Raw genomic sequence first — 23,683 nt, 5'->3', positions numbered from 1 at the left:
TGTTGACGGCCTGCACCTGACACCGGAGGATTTCAGTGTTCGCTGTGGTAACCTCAGAAGTGAACACGCGTCTTCCACCTGAAGCAAATCGGACTTTGGATATAAGAAACGTGCCACACAACATCACAGCTGGAGAAATGTATGATATACTGGGAAAATATGGACCTAGTTACCAAATTAGAGGGGAACATACCTGAAACTTGAGGCAACACCTATGTAGTCTATGAAGACATTTTTGATGCCAAGAAGGCTTGTGACCACCTATCAGGATTCAACTTTTGTAACAGATATCCCATGGTTTTGTGGCATAATGCCAACAGGGCATTTCAGGAGGACAGGAGGAGCAACAGTTGAAGCCTCTCAAGGAGAAACATGGTATCAATACGGATCCCCCAAAATAAGTGTTTTTACATTTTCAACTGGACTGAAGTCCATGAATGACAACTTTTTTTTTAATTAATAGTGAATATTGTGATGTCTTGAGATTTAAAATGACTTGCTCAAAACTTTGATACACATTACAATTATTATGTTAATAAACTTACAGCTTTTTGTAAGAAAAAAAAAAATCCTAAAATGATCTTAGACATACCTGTGGCCCAAAGTAATGAGCATCTCAGGTTCTACAGTCTCTTACTGAACGAGACTGCATGTTACAAGTCATAAAATACTCAATCCCCACAAGTAAAATGATGCCAACTGCTGTGCTTTCTCTTTACAGGCAGTCGGCATGGTCAGTGTCAAAATGGCAGAACTCTCTACAGTGGCCCCCACTGGTGACCACCACATTGAGCAGCTGCTAATACCGGGTTGAGGTACTAGATGTGAAAAAATAACGAAGACATCCAGATGCGCTCACATGACGACTTTCCAGAGAGCAGACACCCACCCCGGCTTCTACACTCTGCCCACACTGTCATTTACTTTCCTGTATGCCCATGTCCAACTCCTGCATGACTTGCTGTTTGCTTGCACCCCTCACTTTTCTCACAAAAACATGGTAAGAATTAGTTCTTGTCATTCCCATACAGCCAAACACAACAGTGCTAGGATTAGTTGTGCTTAATTATGTATGGTTTTAAGTCTTGAAACCAAGCATGGAAGGATGCTAGCTTACCAGAAAACTGAGGATGGTGGCACACATCTATAACCCCACCACTAAGAACGCTGAGAATACCGAGTTCGAGGCCATCCTGGGCTATGTTGTGAGACCCCATCTGAAAACAAGTATGTGGGAAGGCAGCTTCTGATGAATGAAAGTTAGGGTGCAACAGTGATGCTACCTCTCTCACCTTGATAGGCTTGCACTCTAATATTGTTCTCCTCGGACTGAGAGCTGAAGTGAATTTATGTATGTTAAGTGAGCTATGTAAGTCAGCATCTGACTTACATTCTGCTGCAGTTTAGTGACATTCTAATGGTGGGAAATTGGGCTCAACAGAAAAGGTCTTCATGTTTCAAAGCTGGATGTCATGCTGGGTAATGACAGGCACCATGACATTTCTGGGCCACAGCACGGCAGTGAACCGTATTCGTGCACTGCATGAGATATTCAACATTTGACCACAAGAGTCAGTGTTAGATGGTTTTGCTCAACACTAGACTAACGTGTGCACGTGTAAAGCGGACTGGCTCAGCTTTATGGCTCCACAGGCTAAGAGCGTTAAACACATTCGTCATTGACATTTTCACCTTCCTGTGGCCTCATCAGAATGTGAGCATATCAGAAGTTGGGGGCATATTTATGGAGAATAATGTCCAACACATTGCAAGAAATAATTCAGTGTTAGACAGTAAGAAACACATAAACAAGTCCAAAAGACCTGCCTCTGTCTTACACTGAACAGCAAGGCCAACTCTTTTTTTTTTTTTTCCCTTTGGTACTGGGTTTGAACTCAGGACCTCACGCTTTCTAGACAGGCCCTCCACCACTTGAGCCACTCCACCAGCCCCGCAAGACCAACTCTTAAGAGACATGTAACACACTTCTGAGACAGTGCTCCTTAGTGACCAAGATGTACCAAGACAAAAACAAAGCCATCCTACGCATGTATAACAAAGACTGCTAAACAAACTGATCAGGGCTGGTGGAGTGGCTCAAGTGGTAGAGTGCCTGCCTAGCAAGCTCGAGGCCCTCGGTTCAAACCCCAGTACTGCAAAAAAAAAAAAAAAACCTGATAAAACAATTAGTTTTCTGAATCATCATAAATAGGAACATCCCCCTTTTTCTCACTATTGGTACTGCTTTCCCTTCATTCCGTTACTCCACCATTCCAGGTAAGACTGTTAAGATTAGCAAAGACAGAATCGCATTCATTACTTCACTGCATTGAATGGCAATCCGTGCCCTTAAATAAACACCAATCCTCTTAGAGATTCTACTGAGACCACTTTTACTGATGAACCACACAGAGAGTTATAGGGAAAGGACAGATTTATTACTACAATTCAGTACATCCTATTTTACAAAAGTTATGGTCCTAGAGGTCTCTAGTAAGTGGGCATTTACATCAGCATGATGTATTTCTTGGTATGATAAGTGGACAAAATAAAAAATGTAAGCTATAACAATTTAAGCATGAAAAGTAAAATTTACACGCAGAAAAGAAAACTTTTGGTTAGCACATAGTATCTCCCAACATCAAAGGAAAAACGGAGTAACCTGACAAACTTGAATAAGTGATTATGATGGTATGTTGTAGATACCTTCTTGGTAAATGACAATGACATTGGTGTGTTTTCTTATTAGTATATTTAATCATTTTTGGTTTTTTTTTCCTGGGGATACTGGGCTTTCAACTCAGGGCTTTGAGTTTGCTAAGCAAGCATATCATATCAGCTACACCCCCAGCACTTTTTACTTCTTGTGACTTTTTAGATGGGGTCTCATTTTTACCTGGAGCTAAGTGTGCACCAGGGATCCTCCTATTTATGCCTCCAACATACCTGGGATGACAAGTGTGTGCCCAACACATGCGGCTTGTTTGTTGGAGATGGGAATCACCAACTTTTTGCCCAGGCTGAACTTGAACTACAATCTTTCTCGGCCTACTGAGTATCTGGTATTCCTCTTGGATTTTTTGTTTCCATTTGTAACTGTATAATCATCTCTTAAGATTTTTATTTACTTTTTCATGGGGTTGGGGTTTGAAGTCAGTGCTTCATGCTTGCAAAGTAGGCACTCTACCTCTTGAGCCCACCTCCAGTCCATTTTGCTGCTGTTATTTTGGAGACCAGGTCTCATGAACTATTTGCCAGGGCTAGATTCAAACCACAATACTCCCATCTCAGCCTCCCAACTAGATTTACAGGCATAAGCCACTGGCTCCTGGCTTACTCATCTCTTCTATTCCAGGTTTTTGTCCATACTGCTCTTTCGTATCTGTTTACTGAACTAAGATGATAAGACACACTGCCACATATTTTGTATGGAAATAAATTCTCTCCATTCTTCATTTTCATGTTTGTTAGAATGTCCATGTGCTAAAGAAGGCTTGCCATGTTTCTTCAGGATCACTCCTATGAGTTCTTTCATGCATGAGAAAGGGACAAGATTGAATGCCTTCCCAGTCACTGTAACAAAAATACCTGACATAAACAACCTAAATATTGAATCTATTTATCATTTTTGTTTCTTCATTTTGTTGGATAGGATCTTACTGTGCAGCCTAGGCCTCAAACTATGTAGCTCAGGCAAACCTTGATTTGTAATACAATTGCCTCAGCCTTAAGAGGGAAATTCTTTCTTTCAGACATTTCAGTCCATCAGCTGGCTCTATTGATTCAAACATTATGACTGTGGGAACAAGTAGTTGAGGATACTAACTCATGGTGGACAGAAAGCAGAGACAGCATGACAGGGAAGAGGGGCCAGGTGAAACCTTCCAAGGTACATCCCCACCTTTGTGGCCTACTTCCTCAATTAGGCCCCACCTTCTAATGTTTCTACAATCTCCTAAAATAGTGCTGCCAACTGGGGACCAAGCTTTGAACACAGGTATGTATGGAGACATTTCATATTCAAACCAAAACATAAGGTTTCTGCTCGGTGTGAGTCTGTTCATGGCTTTTTAAGTCACTCAAAGAAAGGAAGACTTTTCCACATTGCTCACACACACAGGGCTTATCTTCATTGTGAGTTCGTGCATGTCTTCGAACATTGCTTAAAGTAAAGAAGGCTTTGCCACATTGCTGACACACATAGGGTTTCTCTCCAGTGTGAGTTCTTTCATGTATTTTGATGTAACTGGAACAACTGAAGGCTTTTCCACATTGCTTACATACAAAGGGTTTCTCTCCACTGTGAGTTCGTAAATGTCTTTGAATGTCACCCAACAGAAAGAAGGCTTTTCCACATTGCTTGCACGTGTAGGGCTTCTCTCCTGTATGAGTTATTTTGTGTTTGTGAAGGGAACTGGAATCGCTGAAGGCTTTCCCACATTCCTTACATACAAAGGGTTTCTCTCCACTGTGAGTTCGATCATGTTTTCGAACATCACTCCAAGAATAGAAGGCTTTCCCACACTGCATACATAAGAAGGGCTTCACTCCACTGTGAGTTCGTTCATGTTTTCGAACATCACTCAAAGAAAAGAAGGATTTTCCACACTGCTTGCATAAAAAAGGTTTCACTCCACTGTGAGTTCGTTCATGTTTTCGAACATCACTCAAAGAAAAAAAGGCTTTTCCACATTGCTTACATACATAGGGCTTCTCTCCAGTGTGTGTTCTTTCATGTATGAGACAATGACTGGACTGCCCAAATGCTTTTCCACACTGCTTACACACATAGGGTTTCTCTCCAGTGTGAGTCCTTTCATGGATTTTTATGTAACCAGAAGAACTAAAGGCTTTCCCACATTGCTTACACACAAAGGGTTTCTCTCCAGTGTGAGTTCTCTCATGTCTTCGAACATCACTCAAAGAACAGAAAGCTTTCCCACACTGCTTACATGTGTAGGGTTTCTCTCCAGTGTGACTTTTTTCACTTATTTGAGGGGAACTGGTATGATTGAAGGCTTTCCCACATTGCTTATATTCATGGGAATCCTGACCAGTATTAGTCATTCCATGATTCTGAGAGCATTCAGGGAAACCGAAGGCTTTCTCATATTCCTCAAATTTATATGGCTTCTCTACATACTTCTGATACTGAAATGGTGTGCAGACAGTGTAAGCTCTGAAGGGCACACTGAAGTAAGAATGAGCAAAGAGGACTTCAAATACATGACTTTCACGTGGTTCTATACCAGTAGGAGTTTCCTTGTTGCCAGTACAATCTGGAGTATGACTGAAGATTTCTCCACACCGAATTCCTTCATTCAATTCACTGAGACTCTCTAAAACTGGTATTCTGGAAATGAGGAAAAGAGCATTACTAAGCTTCAATTTTTAATGACTTACCAGGAGAATTACTGGTTTCACATCCTGCTAGATGGATGCACTGCAGGATGGCTCAAGCATAGATAGGGTCAAAACTGGTATTATTATGGACAATGGTAAAAATGCTTCCCATCAAAGTATTTTGCAAATACCATCTATCTCGCCTTTTTTTCCTTTTTTTTTGAGTGGCACTGGGATTTGAATCAGGGTCTTGAGTTTGCAAAGCAGCTGCTCTACTGCTTGAGTCACAACTCCAGTACACTTTGCTCTAGTTATTTTGCAAACTATGTTGCTAGGGTTGGCATCAAACCTCAATTCTTCCTATCTCAGCCTCTCAAGTATCTAGGATTACAAGTGTGAGCCATGGGTGGGTGCCCAGCTACCTCACGTGTAAATGCAGTTGAGTATTCTCTTTGGAAACAGTTAGGATCAAAAGCATTTGGATGGGAGGTGGCGGGGAAAGGGGTAATTTAAAAATGCATTTGGATTTTGAAATATTTGCATATACATGAGATGTCTTAAACACAGGTCCCAATCTAAACACAAAATTCATTTTTTTCTAAACAAGCTTTATTATTGCATACCCTGGCTAAAGCAATTTATTACAATTTTTAAGACCTCATTTTTTCACATTCACCTGGTATTCAAATCCTGAACATAAGTTTATACATTTGTAACAATTTTGTGCATGGAATAAAGTTTTTGTAACTTAATCCATCAGAAATCACTTGTGCCATGATGTTGGTGCTCCAAATGTTTCCAGTATTGGAATATGTTGGATTTTGGATTCTCTGATTATGAATGCTCAACCTGAATTTTTGGAGAAAGTTTTCTGAGACTAAGTCAATTAGAACCTGGGGTTATGAGTATTCATTTCTTTTTGGTGGTACTGGGGTTTGAACTCGGGGGCTCACACTTGCTAGGCAGATGTTCTAGCACTTCAGCCACTCCGCCGGCCCTGTTTTTTGTTGAACATTTTTAAGAGAGGGTGCCGTACATTTGCCTAGGTCTGGCTTGAACTGAAATCCACCTGATCTCTGCCTCCTGATTAACTAGGATTACAGGTGTGAACCACCAGCACCCAGCAGTTTTCTTGTTTTTAAATGTTATTCTCTCTGATTAACGGACATTGCTTTCTCTTTTAAGTACAATTACCTTTGATTTGTCCTAGGATTTTTGTACACATCTTCAATGGTCTGGTCTTCCCTATCTTCAATGGTCTGGTCTTCCCTTTCTTTTTCTAAAATGAATACCCATAAAATCATTACAAATGATTATGACTTTACAGAGGGATTATTAGAGTCTACTGAGATTCATGGTCACCAATATGACCATGCCTGGTATATTCAGCCAAATATTCCCTTTCCATATTCCAAATCATGGAGTAGCATTGATGACAACAAACACTGGTTCCCTCACTGACTAAGGGAATGAAGTCATCCTTACCAACAGAGGCCAGGTTCCTGAAGGTTTCCACCATCACATCCCTGTACAGCTTCTGTTGTGAAGGATCCAGCAAAGCCCACTCCTCCAGGGTGAAGTTGACAAACACATCATCAAAGGTCACAGACACCTAAAACATCACAAGTGTATGTGAAGGAGGAAAGTGAGTGTGACAGTTCTGAAAACCTAAAAAAGTATTCACATGATGATGGATTCATTCCATGTCTAAGTCATCACACTCTTACTCTTCATTAACACTCAGACCTTCTCACACAGCATTTCTGATGCTAGTCTAAAACTAATAATTAAAAACAGCAGAAGCAGAACAAACATGCTCCTGAATCACTCCAGTTTCTCGTTGAACAGTGGGTCTATAACCCCTCACAGTAATGTCCTCTTATTTATGTGCACAAGAAAGTTAACATCACTTCACCTGAGAATGAGCATTCTTAGAGTGCTTGGGCACAAAACTTGATCTTGCCTGGTATTCGGGGAAGCTCTGTGGGGATGGACCTCACCAGTCAAACTGAACATGGGAACATGGCCTCAGGGTTCCCCAGCAGTTTATATGAACAGTATGTTATTTCTGTACTTTCTATTGTCTGTCCCTCTGAGTGCCTCCAATGTTCTGACATCACAGGGAGCCTACCTGATTAGTTCACAGAATACAATCTGTATGATCAATCTCTAATGAGTTGGTCTGATAGGTACAATGTCGCACCGATTGTGACAACCTGATTCACAGAGAGCCCAATGCCTCCTTTGTGATTGCGGTAAGAGACACTTGAAATCTTCTACCTATCTTTCTTTTAAGATCAAACTTAATAGTATGTAAGACTCATGAAAGAATTCACTATGCCAATGGTAATACGTTAGTTTTCATTGGAGCCTGACAAAGGACAGGCTGTGATGGTACATACCTTAGAGCTCAATGTCAAAAAACGTCACCCCCTAACACACATCAATAAAATTCTGGACTGGAGGTATGGCTTAAGCAGTAGAGCGTCTGCTTAGCAAGCATGAAATCCTGAGTTTGAAACCCAGTACAGAGAAATAAATGAAAAAGTTAATCAATAAAATTCTATGATTCCCTAAAATACACTCATAACTAGTCAACAAAAACGATTTTCACAAACTTTGTAGGTAAAACAAATGTGGAACACCATTTGAAATCTTTGACACTAGAAAGTGATAGCTTCCCTAGTTTACATAAAAAGATACAGAAACTATGGCACTCAGGACACTACATCATTAACATGGAGGATAACAAAAATGTCATGGATAGGATCTTCAGTGGATCAATGTGCATACAGAAAGGTGATTCACAGTGCAGAAGGCATGGAACAATTGTGGTAGAAATCACAAATTTCTTGAACAGACAAGGCAATGGTTCCCACCTGGAAACATACATTGTATTCCCATCTATTCCACGGACAATAATCAGATCATAAATTGAAACAGGAAAGATAAAACTTCAATTTTTCTGAAGACACTGTCAAATTAATATGTATGTAATAAGAGTTTGGTCATGAGGAAATGAATAAGGCATAAAAAATGGATGGCAAAATTTAAAACTACAAAAATTACTGGAGATAAAAGATAAATAACAAGGTAAAACAAATGTATTTGCAACATATGCAATATAAAAGGATTAATTTATTAGTTTACAGACTAAAAATGAGTAGATATGTAATTGAAAAATGACCAAAACATTGTTGACTCAAGATATAAAATCAATAGCAATTGTGATGGAGTGGGAACACTCTAAAGTTGCTGCCCTGCCCTAACTTTTAGTACAGTGTTATTCAACCTGGATTTAGAGTAGCTGTAAATAGGTCTCCTCTCCTACTCCTACCTCTGGAATATCAGTAAAACAACCCAGGAAGCAAGTACACTTAATACCCTAGGGTAGCAGAAAAAAGGGAATCATAAAAAAAAAAATGCCCAATTAAAATGAGAAAAACACAGGGAGCATTAACAAAATTCAGAAACAATTAAGGTCAATTGATAGGCAAGTCACATTCCCCAAGGTGGGGAAATAAAGAGGCTGACTCAAAGGCTGGGCTTGTACTCCTAGCTACTCAGGAGACAGAGATTAAGAGGACCAAGGTTCAAAGCCAGCCCAGGCAAATATTTCCCAAGAGCGTATCTCAAAAAGCCCATCACCAGAAAGGGCTGGCAGAGCGGCTCGAGGTGTAGGACCTGAGTTCAAGCCCAGTACTGAGGGGTGTTGGGGGAAGAATTGACTTAGAGAATCGCAAGTTACTGGAACCTGCACAGGACAGGGAAAGGAAAACTTCATCTGCGCCTGACGAATTATTGAAGTCTGAGTGTGGACTATTTAGAAAGGTAAAATCTACAGGAGGTCCAGCTATAAAATAGACACCATATATTTGAGCAGTCCCCGCCAGAAGTTCTACCAGGTTCTCACTGCAAAGTCACAGAATAATTGCTTCACTAAAACAGTTACAATACAGAGGATACTAATCTGTCTCTAAATGTAATTACCTAAATATACCAATTAAGGCAGTGATAAGAAAAGTGGTAAAGCAGAGTTGAAAAGAAAATAAGAACAACTTCCGTGTTCTCTTCATGAAAAATGATTTTACATAAAGATATGGGGGGGAGTTCAGGATGTATTGCTCAAAGGATTCAAAATTTCACTTGGGGAGAAGGGCGATAAAGGAGCATGACAGAGGGGTGAATTCAACTATGATACATTGTAAGAACTTTTGCAAACATCACAATGCACCCCCATACAACACTGAAACTTGGACAGTTGTAGATTGTTAAGGGCTTCCTAGGATTTAGCATCCCAGTTTTCTCAAAGTTTTTTTTTTGGAAGGATGATTTGCTATCATCCTTGTTATAAACTTCCTGAAACCCTAGGTATAAAAGTCTTTCTTCATTTCCCCTATACATCCCCTATTTGGGAATTTCAAATTGTGTATTACTATTAAAATTGCTTGAAGTTAGTTCTTACAGCCACTGGACACCTTTTCAGAGAGATGTCCCAAAATTGTTCATACACAGAAAATAACGTAAGTATTGTTCTTTAAATTAATAACATGATTAATTTTTATCTTTATCATCAGTGGGTTTTTGCTTTGCTTCCTTCTTTGTTTTTCCTTGAAAGGAACTGACCATGGAAGAGAATCAGATATTTTGCCGGTTCTTTTTTTCTTCAATTGAAACTAATGCTTTTTACAGCAGCATATTTCTTTGTCTATTTGGAGCCAGTTGTTCAAGAATGCCAAGGTCCTAAGCTCTAACTTGGAACTTGGGACACTTGTGTCTACTTGATTGCTTTCTTGAGTTCTCAAAGACCTGTGGTTGGTGCTCTGTGTGTGTGTATATACGTATACATACAAACATATATATGTGCACATACATACATTGCATACATTTTAAAAGTTGTCTGATTCTTATTGCATCAACTTTGTACACTTGTCTAATTATATGTGCATTTACAATTCTTTCCTAATCTTTTTGTGGATTATTTTCTTAGCTCCTCCCTGGTTTCCAGACAGGATTTTGTTTACCCTCTCTCCATACTGGACCACCTATATCAGTGTTCTAACTCATCTTGGATGGTCTCTGAGGCATGTAGGCTATTACAACAGAATCACTAATTTTTAGGTAGAGTTGGCCCTATTAGGATACTCTTGTTACCACCTTCATTATCTTAAAAGCAGGTCCCTTTCCTGAGAATCTAAATTCAATGAAAACTTGATGCTGCTTCAGCTGAAAAATCAGCAAAGCTATTAAAAAACAATTAAGGGGAGCTGTTTAAGAAACTGGAAAATTAATTGCAAATTACACTGAATAATTGTGGCTTTCAGTTGTTCTCTATCAATTGAATCTTTGTGCTCTTTTCCCTGTGTTACATGGTGGTCCTATTTTTCTCCAATAAAACTTTTACTTAAAAAAATGTAAAAAAAATTTCACTTGGATAGGAGACACAAGTTCAAGAGACTTATTTTATAATAATATGGTGATTATAGTTAATAAAAATCACTAAAGAATTAGAGTTTAAGTATTTAATTAGCTGAATGTAGCCACTCTTCCCCTGACTTGGGAAATCTGGTCCCTACATACATCATTTCTCAGTTTTGGGGGTGTCCTAGTGTCCTCCCTAGACTCCTCTAACCTTTAGAGGTCAAAGACCAATGGAGGATGAGCCACTTGGGGAAGCCCTGGGATCCCAAATTTAGCAGTGCCAGAAAGGATTTTCTGCCCTAGAACAGTGACAGGAGAGGCATCCCCCACCTGAATGAGAAGAAGGAAATGCAGATTGTGGCCACAGCCCTTCCCAGCCCAGGCTTCCTCCCTGGGATTGGACTTGGCCCCACCCAGGGGACAATCACATTTGAGCTGAACTTGCTGTGCTTTCCACAGTGGACATCTGCTTTCTTCAGAACTCAGTGGGCTCTCATGCTTCTCCCCCGACCCTTTCCCATAAATAGGGTGGCAACTCTGCTCAGGGAATCCAGACTCAGTCTCCCACTGGGACAGCCCTGGCCTCTGAGAAGGAGGCGGGCCTACCTAGGCCAGGCTACACTGAAAGACAGGGAGGACTGATGATGTCTGAGATCAGGAAACTGAAGTGAGGTGGTGACGTCATGGCCAAGGCTTTCTCACACCTTTTCTCTAAATTCCTTCATGTTCAGTCATGAAAATATGAAACACTCAAACAAATGAATACATTGTTAAATGCAAAGAAAAAGTGAAGCTACATGGCAACAAAATTCTACACAGGAATTAAGACAGAAAAAACGTGAACATCTGAACTAGCTCAGAGAAGTAGATCGCACTCCACAGTTCATAAGGAAAACCTGCATTCAGAAGGTAAAACAGCTGGGCAACAGTGGTCACACCTGTAATCCTAGCTACCCAGGAGGTGGGAATCAGGAGGATCATGGTTCAAGGCCAGCCTTGGGCAAATAGTTCTCAAGACCCTATCTCAAAAATACCCAACACAAAAAAGGGCCGGCAGAGTGGCTCAAGAGGTAGAGTGCCTGCCTAGCAAGTGTGAGGCCCTGAGTTCAAACCCCACAACCACCAAAAAAAATTAAAAAAGCAAAAGCACATTCCTAAGGCTGAGAATCAGGCTTCCACTGCTCAAATGAAATCCCACTCAGGAGGCAGAGATCAGGAGATTTCAGGCTGAAGCCAGTACGGGGAAATAGTTTCAAGACCATATCTCAAAAACATCCGTGACAAAAAAAGGGCTGGAGTGGCTCAAGCCCAGTATGGAAAAAAAAAAATACCCAACACAAAAAGGGCTAGAGGAGTGGCCCAAGTGGCAGAGCACCTGCTTAGCAAGTGGAAGTGCAAGATTCTGAGTTCAAAGACCATTATCTCAAAATTTAAAAATGCAACTGGGTGGCCACTGATGACTCACACCTGTAATCCTAGGGGAGAGGGGGAGATCCTGCCTCCAGGCCAGCCTGGTTTATGTCTGTCATCTGAGATACATGAGAGCATAAACAGAGGTCCTGGGTGTCTGGGGTATAAACTTGAGGGCCTACTGAAAAAAAAACCTATTGGGAGGCCATGACTGAGAGGTTCAAGGTTAGCCCAGGCAAAGAGTTCGAAAGATCCCATTTCCAAAAAAAACAAAATTACCCAGAGCAACAATGGACTGGAGGTGTGGCTCAAGCAGTAGAGCACTTGCTTTGCAAGTAGAAAATCCCTGAGTTCAAAAAGCACTCCCACCAAAAAAAAAAAGACAGCCAGCAAGGAGACAGTGGTACATTTTAACAGATGTTAAGAATGTTCTACCCAGCAAACAGTATATCTTTCCAAATGAAGAAAAAGTAAAAGATTTGTTCAGACACAGTCAAAGAATTTAAAATTAACATACTTCTATAAGAAAAGTCAAAGACATTCCAGAGCCAAGAGGTAGAAGAAACAAGATGGAAAACTGAACAGTCACAAAGGAAATGAAGAGAAGTAGAAATGACAAGTATTTGTGTAAATATAAAAACTAGCTTATTACTGTTTAAACCTTTTAAAAGATCACTAACAGTTTAGTGACAAAATGTATGGCTACAGTCAAACAATTCTCAAAATGAAAGGAAGAAAAACAATCATTGTAGGCCTTAACAAGGCCTGCTTTAAATACTTTTACAAGCCACTATGGTGTCACATGTCTGTACTCACAGGTACACAGGAGGCTGAGGTGGGAAAATCGCTTGACCCAAATAGTCCAAGACCCAGGGAAAGAAACAAGACCTTACCTCAATAATTATGTTCTAAAGCTATAATAATCAATGTGGTATTGGCATAAACACCAATACCACATAGGTAAGGTACATAGGTAAGGGCTGGCAAAGTGGCTCAAGTGGTAGAGCACCAGCCTAACAAGCCCCTAAGTTCAAACCCAATGCTGCCGAAACACACCCACACCCACACTATAAACTAGGGCTTTTGTTTCTTTTTTTTTTTGGTATCCCTTCTTCCCTGCCTCCCCCAGTCCACCCCTCCCTCCCTCCATCCCTTCTTTCTCCCATGCAGGGTCTCACAATGTAACCCAGGCTGGCTGGGATCCCACAATCCTCCTGCCTCTTTCCCCCTAGTGCCAGGGTGACAGGTTTATGTCATGAAGCCTGGCAAAATTTCTTCCATATGTTTTTTTCTTCTTTTCTGGGGGGAGGAAGGGGCAGTACTGGGATTTGAACTCGGGGTCTTGCACTTGCCAGGCAGGCATGCTATTTCTTGAGCCACGGCCCTAGCCCCCATATTTTCTTTTGGTGTTACTGGAGATTGAACTCAGGGTCTTGCACATGCTAGGCAAGTGCTCTACTACCACGCCCCAACCCCAGCCCTGGTCACAAGGTTATTTACAAATGTTGCCGATTCAACTGAAAATTCTCTTCTTAACAAATAATAATATGCAACAATAAACAATGCTAGTCCAGCTGGACACAGTAGTGCATACCTGTAACCCCAGCACTTGGGAGGCAGAGGCAGCAAAATTATGAGTTTGGAGGTCAGCCAGGGCCACATAGCAAGAACCGGTCTCAAAAACAAAAAAAGCAAACATCAACTCAGATTCACTCCTCACATCTTATGCAAACATCAACTCAAAATGAATCATAGACCTAAGTAGAAAACCAAAGCTTCCAGTCTGGAAAAAGACATGGGTAAAATTATTACACTTTGAGTTAAATAAAACAACAAAAAAATCATAGATATGACAAAAATGCCAGATTCATCAAAAATTGAGATACTAATCTCATCAAAATTTAAGAACTTCAGCTTTTCAAAGACAATGTTAGTAAAATATAAACTGTCATGATAGATTAGAAGAAAACACCTGCAACCCACAAAATGATGAGGCATTTATATACAATATACAGACTTAGGGGTTTGCAGAAATGTTCAAACTAATCAAGATTTCAGTTGGATAGAAGCAAAGAGTTGACAATACCTGTTACATTTTATTGTACCCAGAAAAGCCACTATAACATAGGATTTTAACACAAAAAAAGATAGGTTGTGAAGTAATGAATCTGTTCATTACCTCAAACGATAATGTTTCAAAGTATCATTATTCAAATTATAAATGTATTCTACTTTCATGTCTCAATTGAAAAGTATGTAAATAAGTATTCAAAAAAGGAGAGAGAAAAAAGAAAGGCTGGGCAGGGTAGTACACCCTTATAATCCAAGCACCTGAGAAGCTGAAGTAGGATTGCAAATTTGAGGCTTACCTGGACTACCTAGTAAAATCATGTCTCAGCCGGGCACCAGTGGCTCACGCCTATAATCCTAGTTACTCAGGAAGCAGAGACCGGGAGGATCATGGTTTGAAGCCAGACCAGGCCAATAGTTCATGAGATCCTATCTTGAAAAACCCTTCACAAAAATAGGACTGGTAGAGTGGCTCAAGATGAAGGCCCTGAGTTCAAGCCCCAGTACCACACAAAAAAATGTCTAAAAAATTTTAGAAACTAAAGATAAAAATAAGATCAACTTAAAATCACACATAGATTAAATATAAAATCAAAGATAGATTAAATATAAAATTATGCAGAGAGATATGCCACTCTCTCACTAATCCATAAAGCTCTTTAGAGGTTATATTAATGAGACTAACCAAGCTATGCCTAAAAGAAAATAACAAGAATAAAAAGGATTAAACAATAAGACAGCCCCAGTTCTCCAAGACCTAAAGTTCCTTCATATGCATTCCCCTAAACAGAGTATGAAGCCATGAAGATACAACCATGGAATGGAAAGGAAAATCAAGAAGCAGAAAACTTGTAACAATATGGTTGAAATGGACAGCTTCATCCATCAAGTGAGGTCATTTGTAATTGCAGAATACTTCACCCAACTGCAGAGCACACATTCTTAAGATCACAGAGAGGTCCTTCTCAGCCTCCACAACAACTGTGTTCAGTCTATTGAAAGTGTATTGCTTCCCTAATAAACCCTGCTATCACTTTCGCTAAGAAAAAAAAAAATCACATGGAGCATTCATTAACACAGACCAGGTTCTCTGCTATAAAACACATCTTAACAAAAGCAAAAGAACAGAAATCAGGTAAGGTATGCTCTCAGACCATATTGGCATGGAATGAAATCAACAGCAGTACAGCTGGAAAAATTCCAAGTATTACAGATTAAATCACACTCTTAGATGACACGTGTCAAAGGAGTCTCACAACACATTTAAGTGTTGTAAAACACATGAAAATGAGTGCACAACTTGACATCACTTCTAGAATACAGAAAAGGCTGTGCATAAGAACAAATTTAGCAATGAATGCATACACTAGAAAAGAAAATCTCAGTTCAATGGTCTAACATTACATGTTAGCAAATCAAAGCCAAAGTAATCTTCAAATAATAGAGGAAAATAAAAATTAAAGAAGATATTAATGAAATTGGTAGGACTGTACTTTGAACTGAAGGCTTTGCACTAACACAACACACCTGGATTATCAATGAACAAACAGTAAATCAATAATAATACTGACAAAACTAAAAGAAGGTTCTTTGAAAAAAGATCATCACAACTGATAAACCTTACCTAGAGACGCTAACCTCATTAAAAGGTAACACAAAAAATTACTAACATCAGAAATGGAAGTGAGAGCTGGCACAGCAGCTCAAGTGGTAGAGCACCTTCCTAGATGGTGGGAGGCCCTGACATCAACAAAAAAAAAAAAAAAAAAAAAAAGGAAAAGAAATGGAGATGAGGTCTCTATTACATGGACATTAAAAGGACCATCCAGCCTTGAGATCAAACCCCAATACCACCAAAAAAAAAAAAGCACCATCTAGAATTACAATTCCATGCCCCATGCCTATGGATTTAATAACTTGAATGAAACGCTCCACAAAAAGCTCATACAATGAAGTATACACAATGTAAAGAGGACTGTATGTTGAAGGCACGGAAATAATACAAAACAAGAAGAACGGATCCCTCATGGTCTCAATGTCTATTCTGCCTAATGTTTAATGAAAACATAATCTTGTCCAGAAACAGAAGAATTAAGACTAATTTATTATGTTATGAGGCCTATTATTTCCACAATACCAAAACATTTTCAGAAAGAAACCAAATAGGGCTAGTGGAGTGGCACAAAATGTAGGCCCTGAGTTCTAACCCCAGCACCACAGAAAAAAAAAAAAAAAAAAGAAAAGAAAAGCAGTCAAATTGAGAAGGAATGAAACCATCTTTCATAAGTAACATTATTATCTATAGAGAAAATCCCAAAGAACCAACAACAAAATCAACAACAAACTCCTGGAATTAAAAAGAAATGGCAGCAAGTTTGTACACCACTAGCTGAACATATCACAGTTCATCATTTCAGTCAGGCCTGGTGGCCCAAGCCTATAATCCCAGCTACTCCAGAGGCAGAGGGTGAAGGATTTCAAATTCAAGGCCATGTCAGGCAAAGTTAGCAAGACAGTTTTTGTTTGTTTGTTTGTTTCGTCTTTTTGGGGGTGGTCAGTACTGGTAGTTGAACTCAGGGCCTCAGACTTTCTAGGCAGGCACTCTACCACTTGAGCCACTCCCCCAGCCCTGTTTTTATGCTGGGTATTTTCAAGATAGGGTCTTGAAATCTATTTGCCCAGGGCTGGCTCTGAGCCTCAATCCTTCTGATCTCTGTCTCTTGAGTAGCTAAGATTACAGGCATGAGCCACTGGCACCTGGTACAAGACCCTACCTCAAAAACAAAATATAAGCTGGGTGAAGTGGCTCACACTTGCAATCCTACCTACTGAAAGGCAGAGGTCAGGAGGACCAGGAAGAGCTGGAGGATCAAAAAGCAAGGTCAATCAAGACAAAAAGTTAGGGCTGGAGGTGTGGCTCAAGTGGTAGAGTGCTTGCCTAACAACCACAGAGCCCTGAGTTCAAACCCCAGCACCATCCCCCCAGCCCAGCCAAAAAAAAGAAAAAAAGTTAGTGAGACCTTTTTCCTAACCAACAGCAGGGTGTGGTGGTGAGTACCTGTCATCCCAGCTACTTGGGAAGTGTAAATAGGAAGGTCACAGAGCAGGCAAGCAGGGTGTAAGTGTAAGATCCATGTGAAAAATAGCTAAAGCAACTGACTGGGGGCTCTACTAGTGGTAGAACAGCTGCCTAGCAAGCACAAAGGCACTGAGTTCTAACCCCAGTGCCACCAAAACAAACAAGCAAGTAAGAGTTGGGGGCATGGCTCAAATGGCAGAGCGCTGGCCTAGCATGTGTTGAGGCCCCAGGCTAATCCCCAGTCCTGCAAAAACAAAGCAACATCATTTTATAGACATCAATGACGAAAACTGGTTTTGCAGTTGAAAATATACCACTTATACATCCCAAATAGACAACTAGAAGGGGGCCAGGGCAGGATGTGGGGGGGGGGTGTACAACACACACAACAGAGAGGGAACAATCTCACAGAAGATGGAAGACCATATACAGTAGGTGATTTCAATACTTGTGAGGCAAAGGCATTCAGATCAGCAGTTCCAAGTCCAGACTGGGCTACATAGCAAGACTCTCAAGCAATAAAACCAACAAAAAAGCCCAAATATGAATAATGCCCAGTGCTAGAGGTATTCAATAAGAAGATATAATCAGACCGCCTCATGCTAAATGGACAAAAGAACAAAGTAAATGCACCATTCTATGTTTTGGCAAATTACACAATAAATAAATACAAGGGCAGGCGGAGAGGCTCAATCAGTAAGAGTACCTGCCTTGAGGCCCTAAGTTCAAACCCCAGTGCTACAAAAAAAACAAAACAAGACAAAACAACCAAGAGAAGACAGTAGACTGCCTGCTATCCAAACTTGAAGTCTTAAGTTCAAACCCCAGTGCCACCCAAAAAAATAAACACATATCCATGAAAAGTCACAGAAACTCATGTACTACCATTTCCTACAAAATTTAAATTTATCTGTGATTAACAAGACTGTAATTTTTTTCTCATCCCTCACAAGCATTTATGAAACGGTAGCTTTGGGACATCAATAAGTGGCTTAGTGGTACAGCATATGTCTAGCATGCACAAGCCCTGAGTCGATACTCAATACTGGGGGGAAAGAAGCTATGATCTAAAGGCAGTGGAATGAGAGAGTGAATGGCTGAATTACAGCCTCATCTAACATCGTATGTGGAAGACATGGAGGCAAACACACCACCAAAACAAAGCATTTCTACTGTATTACTAAGAATGTATTTCTGATCATACGAACTCATTCAAAACTAAAAGAGACAAAACTGCTTGCTGATAAGCTGATATTAAAGCTATAAAGAACATCCAAAATAGCCATCCTTTGGTCAAAGAATGCAAAAGCTGAACCAGATCAGGGAGACACCAGCAATGACCATGGCCTATTTCTCACCAAGATGGAGATTCCATGGATGTTTACAGCCTTATTTAAACTTACTATAAAACAAAATAAATTATTCCACGACCTCTCTTTGCATCTTCATACATCATAATTTTATCTGGTCAAATTCCAAACAAGAAAATCACTACTTTAAGTTCAACTCATGAAAAAAAAAATTTTGTTTTTGGCAGTACTGGGTCCTGAACTCGGGACTTTGTATTTATTAGGCAAAAAATTCTTAAATGCAGCTATAATCCTAGCTACTTGAGGAAGAGACCAGGAGGATCATGGGGTTTGAAGCCAGCCCTGGGCAAACAGCTCAAGACCCTGTCTCAAAAAAACCCATCACAACCAGGCACCAGTGGCTCACAGCTGTAATCCTAGCTACTCAGGAGGCAGAGTAGTTCAAAGTCAGCCCTAGGCCAAAAAAAAAAAAAAAGGGCTGGTAGAGTAGCTCAATGTATAGGCCCTAGGTTCAAACCCCAATACTGCAAAAAAAAAAAAAAATCACCAAAAAAGGACTGGTGGGCCAGGTATCCATGGGTCATGCCTGTAATCCTTGCTACTCAGTAGGCACTGATCAGGAGGAAGGGGGTTCAAAGCCAGCCAGGGCAAAATGTCCCAGAGACCCTATCTCGAATATTCTCAACATGGAGTCTTTGCTCCCATTTCCTGCATGGGGAACAGGAAATGTTTCTCTCTACCCCTCCCCTTGTCTATACTTTACTCTGTTATACTAAAATAAATCCTTGATAACAAGTTCAAAAAAAGAAAATACTCAACACAAAAAAAGGACTGATGGAGTGGCACAAGGTGTAGGCCCCAAGCTCAAAAATAAACAAACAAACAAATAAATAAATAAAAGGGCTGGTGGAGTGGATCAAGTGGTAAGGTAAGAGTGCCTGCCTTCTGTGAGTTCAAACCCCAGTGTCACCAAAAAAAAAAAAAATTCTCAAATGCTTAAACTACTCTTTTACAGAAACAAGATTTTACAAAAGAAACAAAAGTGACATGAAAAAGAACCTGAGACACTCCTATTGCTTCAGAAATTCCAAGCTTTTTAGGTTCTGTAGCTAGAATGTGAGAATCTGTAGCAGCTGTTTCACCCACAGTTCAGAAGGTTACACTTCGGTCCCAAGCTTAGAGACCACTCTTACTGTACAGGGGCAGTTCAGGGCCTCACTCCCAGATAAGAACTGAAAGAAAGCTGAGAGGCCAGGAAATTTAATTCTGGGTCCTCCATGCTCCCTACCATTCTCTCCTTCCAGCATGAAGAGGATCCTCTCCCGCACGTTCAAGTCTGACCAGTGACCCAACACTCAGCCAGAGACAGCTGAATGTGTGCTGCCTTTTACTGATACCATTTTTGACACTGAATGTGTGGTGTTTTCTGAACACCAACCCATTCTCCAATACCACAGGGGCGTGCAGTAACTCAACTATGACACCCCGCGAGTGAGCAGAGACCCCACATGTTCAGTGCTCTGGTCCACCACACTGTCACACTAGAGAAGCCAGGTCACAATTCCCACCCTGAAATGACAGAATGTAGGAGCATGAGTCACCTCATTAGCATAAATTCAAAAGAGGCATATTATTATACTAAAAAAAAAATACTGCCATTGCTCAATAAATCCCAAGTTCGTTCTTTAGCCAGGAGACAAATAACAATTATTTAATATTACACATCCAAACACACTCTCGATTTCATAAATAATTTTCTCCAGCACGCAGAAGCCAAACACATCTTTTTCTCAGACTGAGGCACACTGGTTTTCTCACATGGCAAACTACACTCTTCCTGATCCAAGTAGGAGCATGCAAAAGCAAACAGCTGCAGATGTTCAATTTTACCCAGGCAATGTGATCCTGGTAAATCCTGGCAAATCCTGGTGACTGTCTTTTCCCCCATCCTGGGAGCCAACCCTGGGCCTCAAGAATCCTACCACTGAGCTACACTCCAAATCAAGAGTGGGGTTTAAACAATGCCCACCACCCCCAATCCGTTCTGCTCCAGAGAAAGAGCCTGAGGCAAGAAACACCTACGCATCAAACTGAGCCACTGCCCCTTTGCCCCTCCCCTTTTTAACCTATGACAAAGCCAGGTACTCGTGGCCAAACCCCCACTTATTTATTCAAAATAATCAGTAAATTTAAAAAAAACCAAAAACTTATTCAATGAGCTTAAGTTGTTCTCTGTTCCTTAGGCTTGTGATCTCTGACCACCCACAACCTGGGACAACACATGACCCCTCCTTGTCACCCTAAGAACAAGTGACCTCAGAGACATCTCCCCTGTCCCGGGAGCTGATGCTGCCCTAAATCGCCCTCCTCTCCCCTTCTTTCTCCTGTTTGCTCCTCCCTGGAAAGCACAGCCTGCTCGCCTGGCCCAGGAGACCCCGCAGACTTGCCCTTGGGGCTGTCCCGCTCCGCCACCCTCCTTTCAATAAACTCAGGTCCTGTCTCCGGTAGGCTTTCCTTTTTAAAACTGTCTACAAACAGCCCAAAGATCGTAACGATCGTGACAAAGAAGACTGCAAGTCTCTCACTCCACTTCAACCCCCCAAAACCGTGCACGAGGGTCCCCTTTCCTATGAGTCTGGCAACGTGGGGAAGGAACTGATTATTCTGGGATTTCTCGCCAGACTCAAGAGGCGCGGGCATGAGGGCACAGGTCCTGGACTGGAGATCCTGCAGCCAAATACTTCGGAATTCGAGGCGATCAGCTTTGTCCTGACACAAAGGAGGGACAGGGGACCCGCGCTCGGACCCACGCGCGGACTCGGGGGTGTCCCCGTGTCCCTCCCGCCGCCCCCGCACAGTGCGGGGCGTCGCAGGGCTGCGGCGGGCAGAAGTCACCCCTCAAGGACAGCGCGGGACGCCAGGGTTCTGGGGCCGCCCAGCCCCCACCCGGGCCCGCTGCGGGACTCGGGCCGCAACGCTGGGAGCTGAGGGGAGGCCCGAGCCGCCGCGGCCGCTTCCCGCCGGTTTAACGGCCCCGCCCCGCCACGCCGCCCCGGACCCCCGACCCCGCTCACCATTGCCGGCTCCTAGGGTCCCCGGGTCTTCCTCAGGGCTCCCGAAATTTGTGAAGGTCACGAAGCAATGAAGCCGAGACACCTGGGACACCTCTCAGGAGCCAGGAGAGCACAGCGAATATGGCGGCGCAGGAAAGGAAGTTCCCACAGGTAAGGAGCGGCGCCTCCTCCCCTCGGCGCTCCGGCGCGGACACCGCCCACAGCCCGCCCCTGCGTCGCTGATTGGCTGGGACGCGAAGACACGCCCCCTCGCCCCCACCCCCGAGCCCTGAGTGACGGGAGAAGCTGACCTCTACCTGGCGGAGCGGAAGGGAGCTGAGCTATTTAAACCACGAGCGTTCCTAACCCAGCTTCCTCCAGGGACGGGGGCTGCAGAGACGCATCCCAGCCTGGCAGATAATTGCATTGAAACAGAACCTGCTCCTAGCTTTTCAGGGGGGGGACATCAGCGTCCTCCTGTACTCGGTGGACTCTCACTGCACCTTCTTACTGGAAACTGAGTCCCAGGCGTGCCCAGGGCATTGTCCCATGCAACTCACTCCTGACCTCAGAGGAGAGAGACCTAGGCCAGGCCAGGGGGGCCTCACTGCAATAGGAGAGGGGGGCCTGATGTGTTGGGGTCAGGGCGTTGGCTTAATAGCCAAGGCTTTATGAAAGCTTCTCTCTCAATGTATCCATTTTCAGCCAAGAAAATAAAAATATGCAAACGAAGTAATATAATTATTCAGTGCGGGAGAAACTGGAGATATATGGCAGCAATGTTCTGCAAAGGTATAGTGAGAAGAAGCAAACGTGAGCTGGATCAGACAAGCAATCGACTTCACCCAAGGTCACAGCAAAACCCCAATTCAGAAGACTGAACACTTTCCCAATGTCCTGCCGTTGATTCTTTCTGGTGGGATACAAAGAATTTGGAAGTCTTCTGATCACAGATTGCACCAGCACCATTAACACCACTGCTCTGCAGTTTCTCTCTGTCACTCCTTCTGTACTTGTTCTGAGCAGCTGGAGGCCACATGCAGAGGAGGGCAGCTGCCCAGGAAGCATCAAGGGAACCTCTGTCTTGCCTTTGCAGCCTCAAGATTGACCTAGAGTCCCTGACCCCAGGCCTCTGCCCTCTGCCCCCACTGCAGGTTATCTACCTGCTTCATCCCAACAATAAGGAGTTAAAGGAGAGAAAGATTCTGGAGCCACTTCTTTGAATATGAAACCAGGAGAGTCCCACTTTCCTTCTGTGTAACTGAAACAAGGAAAATTCTAGGATATTTCATGGGCATTTACAAACTGGCAAATATTTTTCCTTTGATAAAGTTTACGTGCCAACACGATATTATTTTCATGTGACCCAAATGGTATGAAAATCAAGTAATCAAATGTAAAGTCCTCCTTTCTTCATCTACTTCAGCAGCACACACCTTCCTATCTGATCACTGTCACCAAGGACCCTGTGTGTGGGATTTGCATAGTTTACTCTTCGGAACTGCTTCCCTATTCCTTCCCTACCACCACCGACTGACTCATCCACTTATTATTACAGTAAATCCTAAGCATCCGAGAAACACCTTGCTCTTTCCACTAGTGTAACCCTCCTGAGGCCATCTCACCCTCTATTTAAATTGCCCATGCAAAATTGTGTAACAGAGCCCATGCCAGTGGCTCACACCTTTAATCCTAGCTCCTGGTAGGGCTGAGTTCAGGAGGATCTCAGGTGGAGGCAGCCATGGGGAATAGTTGAAGATACCCCACCTCCAAAATAACCCGAGCAAAATGGACTGGAGGCCTGGCTCAAGCGGTGGAGTGCCTGCTCAAAGCCGTAAGCCCTGCGTTCAAATTCTACTACCACAAAAAAATGTGATACAGGATAGATAATGGTATTTTGGGTGAGGACCAAGTACATTTTCTTGCTGTCAAACCACTTGCAAATTGAGAGCATTCATCACCTGTTACAATATTTGATTTTGTCCGGTTTCTGACTC

At 42.1% G+C, this 23,683-nt stretch overlaps 2 protein-coding genes across 9 annotated transcripts in view; one reads left to right on the top strand and one right to left on the bottom strand.

Moving 5' to 3' along the window:
• Window positions 1-23,683, top strand: part of LOC109675883 (zinc finger protein 669-like) — a 131,203-nt gene that overhangs the window by 75,865 nt on the left and 31,655 nt on the right. For 6 of the 8 annotated variants that reach the window (XM_074053366.1, XM_074053354.1, XM_074053363.1 and 3 more), the window contains one exon: window positions 722-4,608. The exons of the other annotated variants lie outside the window; for them this stretch is intronic. The gene's annotated coding sequence lies outside the window, so the exon portion shown is untranslated. Of the gene's footprint in view, window positions 1-721; window positions 4,609-23,683 lie in introns of those variants that run through there. 8 annotated transcript variants of the gene reach the window in all.
• LOC109693235 (uncharacterized) lies at window positions 2,417-21,881 on the bottom strand. The gene is made up of 4 exons (XM_020174464.2): window positions 21,708-21,881; window positions 6,829-6,955; window positions 6,538-6,622; window positions 2,417-5,353 (listed from the first exon to the last, which is right to left on the bottom strand). The coding sequence occupies exons 1-4, from the start codon at window positions 21,708-21,710 to the stop codon at window positions 4,021-4,023; spliced, it is 1,548 nt and encodes a 515-aa protein (XP_020030053.1). The 5' UTR covers window positions 21,711-21,881; the 3' UTR covers window positions 2,417-4,020.

Source organism: Castor canadensis, chromosome 14 (assembly GCF_047511655.1).
Source record: "Castor canadensis chromosome 14, mCasCan1.hap1v2, whole genome shotgun sequence".
Lineage (NCBI taxonomy): Eukaryota > Metazoa > Chordata > Mammalia > Rodentia > Castoridae > Castor > Castor canadensis.
The sequence above is the reverse complement of the archived record's forward strand: the minus strand, read 5'-3'. Positions and strand labels throughout refer to the sequence as shown.

What these genes read in the sequence shown, in the direction of transcription:
- LOC109693235 (XM_020174464.2), bottom strand. An exon ending in CAGGAACCTGGCCTCTGTTG is followed by an intron (nt 6,623 to 6,828) that starts GTAAGGATGACT and finishes TATTCATTTTAG; the next exon opens with AAAAAGAAAGGGAAGACCAG. An exon ending in AATCCTAGGACAAATCAAAG is followed by an intron (nt 5,354 to 6,537) that starts GTAATTGTACTT and finishes CCTCATTTCCAG; the next exon opens with AATACCAGTTTTAGAGAGTC.